Source organism: Neomonachus schauinslandi, chromosome 14 (genome assembly GCF_002201575.2).
Source record: "Neomonachus schauinslandi chromosome 14, ASM220157v2, whole genome shotgun sequence".
Lineage (NCBI taxonomy): Eukaryota > Metazoa > Chordata > Mammalia > Carnivora > Phocidae > Neomonachus > Neomonachus schauinslandi.
The window spans coordinates 40,879,450-40,888,935 of NC_058416.1; the positions used below are offsets into that span (position 1 = coordinate 40,879,450).

A 9,486-nucleotide genomic window follows, 5' to 3' on the forward strand; every position below is an offset into this window, starting at 1 on the left:
ATTTATTTATTTGAGAGAGCGAGAATGAGAGAGAGAGAGAGAGAGAGAGAACATGACGGGGGGAGGGTTAGAGGGAGAGGCAGGCTCCCCGCCGAGCAGGGAGCCCAATGCGGGACTCGATCCCGGGACTCCAGGATCATGACCTGAGCCGAAGGCAGTCACCCAACCGACTGAGCCACCCAGGCGCCCCAGGAAAAGGTCTTTAAAAAGTAATCTTGTCCAACTATCCATCAGGGGTGGGCAGTTTACAAATTGCTTTTGTGTTATATCTGAGTTCTGATGGACTATTTTCAGGGAGAGGGAGCAAGATCCTTTTTGAAATACGATTTCCTATTTGGACAGAGCTGTTTAAAATTCCTTAGACGGTACCAAATCTGTCAACATACAGTTTTCATTTCTTGGTCCTAGTACTACCCCGTGTCGGGCTAAATAAAACAATCTAAACTTTCTGCCATAGGAAGGTCCACGACAAGCCACTGTGGTCTCATCTCATCATTTTGCCACGGCCTTATGGGAATGACTCGGATCACAGCAATATCTCTTCTTGGGTGTATCTTGCTAGTTCTGATTTTTTTAACCTCTTCCTTGCCGGTTGTATAGTTCCCAGTGGCATCATATTTTTCCCTCTTTTTATTTCCATCCGCCCCTCCAGCCTGGATTAGCCCCTGTTTCTTTGTTCTGTGATAGGACTAGCTGTTAAGAGCAAGACTCTGGAACCAAACTCTCTGGGTTTGTAACCCAGCTCTATCATTTGCAAGCCATGTGACCGGCAGGGCTGGGGTGGGGGGGGGGCGCGAGTTCCTTAACTGTGCTTCAGTTTCCTCATCTGTGAAAGGGGATAATTGGGGTAGCCTGCTTTATGGGGCAGCACTGAGCATTAATTGAGCTAATGCACGTGAAGAGCTTAGAATAGTACAGTGTTCAATATTTTTCAGCAACTCCACAAAATAAAAAATCTATTGAAGACCTACGATATGCCAGAAACTGTCTAGGTGCTTGGGAGTCATCAGTGGACAAAAGAGACCAAACCAAACACAAACACTGTGCCTTGTGACAGTAAACTAATAAATAAACGAAATGCTGTGGAGGAAAAAATAGAGCAAAATAATTAGGAGCTGTAGTCCTGTGGAGCGTGTGTGGGTGATCGTGGGGGATTGGGGTGAGTGACTACAGATTTGGTGGATGGTTTGGTCGGGGCTAACTTGACAAGGTTATCTTTTTTTTTTGTCTGAAAATGTCCCTTTTCTACTTTTTAAAAAAAGTTTTTATTTATTTATTTTTTTATTATGTTCAGTTAGCCAACATACGAGGTTATCTTTGATGATTTTTGGGAAAGTTGAAAGAGTCAGCCGAGGATAGTACCTGGGGGAGAGGTTTTCAGTCTAGGGGAAAGTCAGCTCAAAGACCCTTAGGTGAGAGGGTGCCTGGAGAAGTCAAGGCATGGCAGGGACACCGGTGTGGCTGGAGTGGAGTGCATCAGGAGAGCGGGGTTGGACATGGAACCAGAAAGGTAACAAGGGGGCCACATAGAGTGGGCGGGCATTGGCACCCTTTTCCTATAAAGGGCTAGATAGAATATATTTTACATTTTGCAGGCCATGTGGTTTCACTTAGAACCAACGAAATCTACCCTTCTAATAGGAAAGCAGCCATAGAAAATATTTCAGTGATGGGCATGGCTGGGTTCCAATAGAACTTTATGGACGTTAACATTTGAATTTCATATAATTTTCACGTGTAGTGAACTTCTATTCTTTTAATCTCTAAAAACCATTTAAAGACCACAGCTCATAGGCCATACAAAAACATGTGGTGGGCTGGATTTGGGGCTGCAGTTGGGCCACCCTTTATTAGAGGGGTTTGTAGAGCATTGTAAGAACTGTCGTTTTTATTACAGCTGATTTTATTATCACATATTTCAACCTCCCCCAGGTGTGACGTAGAATGAAAATTCTGAACAGACCAAATACAGAATAGTTTTAATTAAGATACTTGGAGATAAATCTGTTCTGGGGAGAAAAATCTGTCGTGTTTTCATATAGGCAAACCATTCTTTTAGCAATCAGTAAATCTCTTTAAGGTCTCTGTCTTAAATAAATGTCACTGAAATTTTTGAAAATTTATTATTTAACTCACAATTGTAAATACTTGAACATTATGGATAGAATTCAAACTCTTAAACAGACTTATAATCAAAATATACATATAATTAATTCAGATTTTAAAGTCTAAGCTAAATTATGGCCTATTAATTTAGAAAAGCCAAGGTAATTCACAGGACCATGCCTTAGTGGCTTTGTTTTCCTCCTGTGTACCCGAGGTAATAAAAAATAAAAGATGAGTATTTTATTCTATGTATGTTAAACCTTTTTTTTTTTTTTAATGCAGCTGTATTGCTAACTTTGGTATGTGGAGTTGTTGGTGCCAAAAAAAAAAAAAGGTTTTCCTGAAGATTTAGCACAGCAAAACTTGATTATATCAAACACAGAAGCACCTGGAGATGATAAGGTGGTAAGTAATTTTTTAAAATGAGTATTTATCTCTGAGTCTCTCCCCTAATTTCTTTTACTGATTCTCATGAAGTTGTTTTGTAACTTAAGAGTTAATATTTACATTTTTAGCTTGGTCAGCTTTTGTAGGCGTAAGTATTTTATCTGTCAATATTCAAGTATTTATGTAGGTGGCATTTATTGAACTTCTTAAATCAGATGTGTTGTTTTAATTATCATTCTTCCACTCTCTAGTGTTATGATTTGAAATTTGCTCTTTGATGTTGTGAAATTATTGTAATAACAATCTTTTAGCTGCTTTCTACAATGTAGAAATATTTCCAGATAGTATTTTTTTATCTAACTCTTTGACCATTTATAAGAGGAAAAAAAAACTTACTGAAAGTTTTCAAGATAAACTAAGAAGATATCAAAGAGATATATATATATATATATATATTTTTAAAAAGTGTGTGGGGGAGGGTAGATTACTTGGAAGGCTATTGTCACTGTCTTTCCTTATGTATTTCTTGAGACCGCTGAGGTGCTCGCTTAGTACTAGGTGTCTTGTTTGGGGAGATGTCTATTTAAAAAGTTCTTACAGGGCATGTTCTTCCCTCAAAAAGATTTCAAAGTATTTATGGGAAATTGAATCTCCTTTTATGGGAAAAATAAGTAGGAACATGCAAATAAACCATTAGCGCCAATATGAGAGAGCACTGTTATCATTTAAAGATACTTGTGATACATAAGTCCGTTTGTGCTGTCTGGATCAACTGGCAAGGCTTAGTGAAAGAGGTGCAGATTCCTCTGTAACTTAAAGAATAGGAAGAGTTTGAAAGTTGAGAGATGGAATAGCAAAAGAGGTGGAAAACCGCCTCAAGAATAAAAATGGAGATGATAGGGGCGCCTGAGTGGCTCAGTCGGTTAAGCGTCTGCCTTTGCCTCAGGTCATGATCTCAGGGTCCTGGAATAGAGTCCCGCGTCGGGCTCCCTGCTCAGTGGGGACCCTGCTTCTCCCTCTCCCTCTACCTGTGCTCTGCCTCTTTGTGCTCGCTCTCTTTCTCTCTGTCAAATGAATAAATAAAATATTTTTTAAAAAGGAGATGACAAAGTTTAGGGATTATTCAACAAATAGTAAAGAAATTGATTTGAAGTGGAAGAAATGATGTTTTACAATAGAAGCTTGACACTTAATTAGGCTCTTGGGGGGAGAGGATGTAAGAGAGGAGTAGGACATGGGGCTGTTGTATGCCACACTAAGGATTTGGGATTATTCTCTTGGTAAGGAAGAGCAGGTGAAGGTTTTTCTGCACAGAAGTGGCATATTGGGAGCAGCGTGACGCTGAGTCAGTAGGGTGATCGGTGAGAATAGGAAGACGTTAGGGATAGGGAAGATAAAGGATTAAAATCTTTCAATAGTTGAAGCAGTGGATAATTCTGCTAGGATGGATAATGGTCATTGGAAATAGGGATAATAAATATTTTAAATGTGTAAATGATAAGATTGTTAGCTTTTGAGTAACAAAATAAAAATTGAAATCAAACGACAGAGGCTGTAACCAAGGACAATGACTTTATATCAAGACTTTTCTGTATCTCAGTGTGAAGGCATCTTTCTTACTGACTTTCTCTCTTTAACTACCTCCCATCATCATGGAAAATCATAGCCCACCTGTGCTTGACAGGCCTACACGTGGAACCCTGTAATTATTTCTCCATTCAGAAAATACATTTAATCCCTTAATCGTCCTTGACTCATAGTAAGTTCTTATTTTATATCTGAGAAGGGAATAGTGGAGATGTTCATAATACTTGTTCTTTGCCATTTGATGCTAGAGCTGGTAGCATTAATTGGCTGTTTCACCAAATGTGCTCATCCCTATCTTTATCTGTTCTCTGTTAGGAACACTTCTCAAAAGGACTCAGAATTATCAATTTATACCAAAACATAATTTTAGGTATATTTTTACAAAATATAACGAGATTTCTTAGTGAATGTGTAAGCTCATTTTAGTATAATGAGTACAGGTGAAGACTTTAGTTCTGGAGCTAAGTTTAAGTCAAAGGCATTCAGGGTGGGGTTAGGAGCTGGTTGAAGAGTCAGGACTGGAGAAGTTAAATCTGGGAATCACTGACGTGGAAAAGGAGTCGTTGATACCCCGTGAGAATAAACTTTGGGCAACGCACGTAGAGATGGTCAGGAAGGAATAGAGAATAGAGAGAATGTGAAACGGCACTGTGGGCTTCACCTTGGTTTTGGTTTAGTTTTAATTCTGGGATTAGCTTGCATGATCTCTGAACATGTATTTATAATGACAGAAATTATACCATCAAAGAGATTTGATAATGAGGGTTTTTTTTTTTTTTTTTTTTTTTTATGGAATTTCACTGTAGCAGCAACCTAAGCAAAAAATATAGGGTAGCAGTGCCACCAAATGGCTACTTCTCACTTCTCTTTTCCGGTATAATTTTCTAAGGCAATGAGATACCGTGTATGACATTTATAGATACATTTCAGATTCTGAAATATCCGAAACTCTAAATCATCTGAACCTGAAAATCTTCCAGTTTCGTTAGAGACTCTGCATATTAAATAGAAGAAAAACAAATGGGTAGGAAGATGGCACAGTGGAGCCTGATTTTACTGGAGGTCTTGTCTGAGAGTCACAGTTCGTAATTAGATCTGCCATGCTTGAGGTTACTGCTCGAACTGAACTTCTCACGGGCGGCCCAGAGTTCCGTGTGAGGTGCCCACATTAAGTCGATGCTTAGTCAGGTCTTTTTTATCTTCAAACATTCCCTCGACTCTGCTTTCCTCTAGTTCCCTTCTGATCTCTTTTTCTTTGAAACTGAGCTTTTTGAGAGATTTATACTCGATTTCTCCATGATATTACTTCCTGTTCACTCAGCATTTCTTGGAAATTCTTTTGACAAAGACGACCAGTGGCCACTTTTTTTGCTTGAATCTAATAGGTGGATTACTTTATTTGAACCAGTTCTTAAACTACTTGGATGCTTTTCTCCTTACCATAATCCTCTCTGCGTGGCTTCAGATTTGTGCCTCTTGGATTCCTCTCTTCTCCAATAGCTATTTCAGATCAGTTCTGTCCTCTAATTCCCTTAGTCACCCCTTAAAACGTGTTTTTTCTTGTGGTTCTATTCTTAGCCTTCTTTTCGTTTAGTCTACCATTTTCTCTGGGTGTTACAATTTATTCCCGTGGCTTCTACTACCTCCTATATGGTGGTGACCTCTGGAATCGTAGCTCCAGCTCGGCTCCCCCACCTGAACTCCAGACCCACCTATTCATATATTCACTTTGGACATCCATAGGTTTCTCAAATTTACCATGCCCCAAACTGAACTGTTCACTCTCCTCTCACCCACGAGTGTGTCCTTCATCCCTACTTCAGTGAATTATACCATTTATCTAGTTGCGCAAGCAGAGCACCTAGGAATAATTCCTGACTCTTCCCTTTGCTGTTTCTTCCATCTGACTACCGGTAAAACTTTGTGTGGAGTCCAACCACTTTGAATCATCCTTGCTTCTACTTTGGCTGAGGTCTTCATCATGTCTTACCTAGAATGATTCAGTGACCTCTCCGATATCCACGACACTCAACTTGTCTCCTTATTTATCTTTTACGTTATTGCCTTGAATGATTTTAAAAAATATGTCTCTTCCCTGTTATTAAAACCCTTCTTTGAGTCCCCATCATCTTCTTGATAGTCTAAATTTTTTAGCATGGCATATGGATCTTTATGTTCTCTGGTCTTTTATAACCGCTCCAACTTCCTGTCTCACTTTGAACTCTAAGTGGTAGCCATTCTCAGCAAGTTGAAAGTTGAGGGCCCCCAAAGTACCCCGTTGCCTTTGTGTGTAGGCCTTCCTGCAGATACTGCTTTCTTCTTCCCATTTCTCAAGTAGGAGTCCTTCAGTGCAGTGTTTTCTACTCTATTCCACTTACTCTGTCTGTGCTTGGATTTTAATGCTCTTCCTCTGCGTTCCTATAGCATTCTGTGCTCACCTATGTATACATTCTTAAAGTAATTCTCTATTTTTCTGCCTCAGTGGAATAAAAGCTTCTTAGAGCCACTGAGAGATCGTGTCCCTCTTTGAATCCCTACACTGGGCACAGAATCCGAAAATATAAATGTCTGCTAATGAATGGATGAATCAATAAAAGGTTAAATAAACGTTCTCTCTCCCTTGTCTTCTTATGACTTAACTTGGAATCTGTTTCCTCTCAGTACAGATGATCTTATTTTATTTTATTTCAGTGTTCTGGCAATGGGTTTATGACCCAGACAGTCAACTCTGGCCAAGGCTTTTGCGGTACCATGGGATCAGGAGTGAAAAATGGAGGGCAGGAGACCATTGAGCTGGTGAAAGGCGGACACCAGACCCTGGAACCGTGCCGGGGGACCGGGCACCATCACACCCTGGATTCCTGCAGGGGAGGACCCGCAGAGGTGGACAACTGCAGATACACCTGCTCCGAGTGGCATGATTTCACTCAGCCCCGTCTTGGTGAAGTGAGTTTCCCTGAGTGTTTTGCCTCTGCAATTTAAATGTCCAAGTGTAGAACAATAGGAAATTGAAATTAATGTAGAGTTTCAGAAGCTGCTTTTCCCTATTTTTCAATGTACCCATTCTCTTTCACTCTCTGGTCATTTCCTGAACTCCCCCCAGCCCCCCCCCCCATGCCCTCTGATCTTGTTACATTATTTAACATAAGAGAGATTTTATTCCATCTGTCATATTTCTTTGGGTTTCTAAAATCTCGTGAGAATTGGAGGTTTTTAATGACCCTGTTAAAGTTACATGCCATTTTTAGATGTTGTTTACCTCATGAACTATTTTAATAGAGAAGAATGTGGAAAAAAAATCTCATTCCCTTCAATCACAAAACTGCCCCAGTCAAATCTGCATTTTTCTGAAACAAAGCATCTATACACAATTCTAGGGTGAACATTCAATAATATGAACTATAAGAACTCTATTTAATGTAAGAAGCACCGTTCAAATACAAAGTGTTTTTATTCAAGGGAAAGCAAGGATATCAAAGAAAAGAGGGATTAAATCATGGATTTTCAGTCCTGGCGGCACATCAGAATCCCCTGGGGAGCTTTTAAATGATAATAATCCCTATGCTCCACCTTGAAAGATTTGGGCATAATTGGTTTGGCTTATTATTCTTATTATTACTTTTAAAGCTCCTCAGGGGATTCACATGGGTAGAGAGGCACTGGATTAAATATTCTACCTGGTACTAAGTTTTCTGTTTATCAGAGTGTACGGTACTGTTGTAACCCCCACAGTGGACCAGAAGCCCTTCATCCTTTAATGGACTGCAAATAGGCACCATCCTGTGACACGGCTGTAGCTGATCACGTGTCCATAGCATATTTTTTTTTTCCATCAGATTCAAGTGTTCATCTTTGTTCTGTTTCTAGACAGTGTGCATGTAAGATCAGGTTGGGAAGGCGTGGAGCTTAAGAGGCGTTCTTAGGGGTGTTCATTAACGTGTGCATCAGGGAATGGGATCTGAGGCTGACGTGGTCATGAAGAAAGGCATTTGGTAACATAAGCCAAAGAAATAAGCTGTGGGTTAGAGAGGGAGGTGAGGTGAGGTGAGGAGGGAGGAGGCACAGGAGTTTGACAGGTCGGCAGCCAGGCTGGTAACAGCGAGGCTGGGTGTGGCTGAATGCTTGGCCGCTCCATTCCAAAGGCCCAGTTTCTGCAGTGTGGGTGATGTTGATTATTTTTAATCTCACTAAAATGCTTTGTGCATTTCTCTACTTTGTCACGTTTGAGCTATCTTGGGTACTTCCTTCTGAAGTCAGTGTGGTAATTCTTGCCTACTTTATAACTGTAGTTTTAGTTCACGTTTATTGAATGTTTACTATGTGCTGGGCAAAATAAGAGAATTTTTGGTGCATTATTTTTTCATCATTATCGTGAGATAGTCACTGTATATATTCCCATTTTAGACATAAGGAGAGTTGGAAGTGAGACTTGAAGATGTTTAGTAACCTGCCCAAAGTCATATACGTAGTTGGTAAAGCAAGAGCTTTGACTCAAAATCAGGACTGTTTGAATATCCAATATCAAATTCTTCACCGCCATGCATATTGTCACCGTTTTGTGGACTAGCCTGACCTCTAGATATAAAATTAAGCTTTTAAAAATGATAATTTAAATGTACTTAAATATAACATTTGTGTGCATATATATATATATATAATTTTTTATTTGTATGGATTACTAGAAATGTAAGATATACTGACTTTGTGGTACGGTTATGATATCGACCAATCATGTGCATTTTTTGTATGTAGGACTCCCATTAGAGGACACACTGGTTAAAAATTAAACATAAAAGGTAAATAAAAAATAAATTTTATGTTCATATGTTTAAGAGTGTTTAAAACAATAATACAATCCTTTTTTTTTTTATTTTACAGAAATTGCATCTGTGTAACCAGAATGAAGACCATGTGCCATCTCAAGATTATGTCCTTACATACAACTATGAAGGAAGAGGATCTCCAGCTGGTTCTGTAGGTTGCTGCAGTGAAAAACAGGAAGAAGATGGCCTTGACTTTTTAAATAATCTGGGAGCCAAATTTACTACATTAGCAGAGACATGCACAAAGAGATAATGTTAAAGTACTACAATTAGACATGTATTTGCCAGACATTCTGGAAGTTTCCAAAAGGAAAGGGATATTGTAAAGTTCAATTTCAATTTCTAATACATATATGGATATATATTAGAATTTCAATTTCTAATATATTTAAAGATAGATATATAGATATATTTTTAATATATCTATACATTAGAAAAATATACAATTTTTCTAAATTTTGGGAATTGTACTATTCACCAATTTGTATTTTTATAGCAATTTGTTGTTTTTGTTTTCCAAGGAGTTGGAAATGTTAAAATGTGTTTTGTCTTCTTTACTGCCAGGTAAATAGACAGCTAGAAA

At 38.9% G+C, this 9,486-nt stretch overlaps 1 protein-coding gene across 1 annotated transcript in view; it reads left to right on the plus strand.

Moving 5' to 3' along the window:
• Positions 1–9,225, plus strand: part of DSC3 (desmocollin 3) — a 48,520-nt gene extending 39,295 nt beyond the window's left edge. The window contains 4 exon segments of the mRNA XM_021686075.2: positions 2,389–2,434; positions 2,436–2,511; positions 6,772–7,026; positions 8,959–9,225. Coding sequence (XP_021541750.2) covers positions 2,389–2,434; positions 2,436–2,511; positions 6,772–7,026; positions 8,959–9,156 — 575 coding nt within the window. The 3' untranslated portion in view covers positions 9,157–9,225.
• Positions 9,226–9,486: the final 261 nt, after the last annotated feature.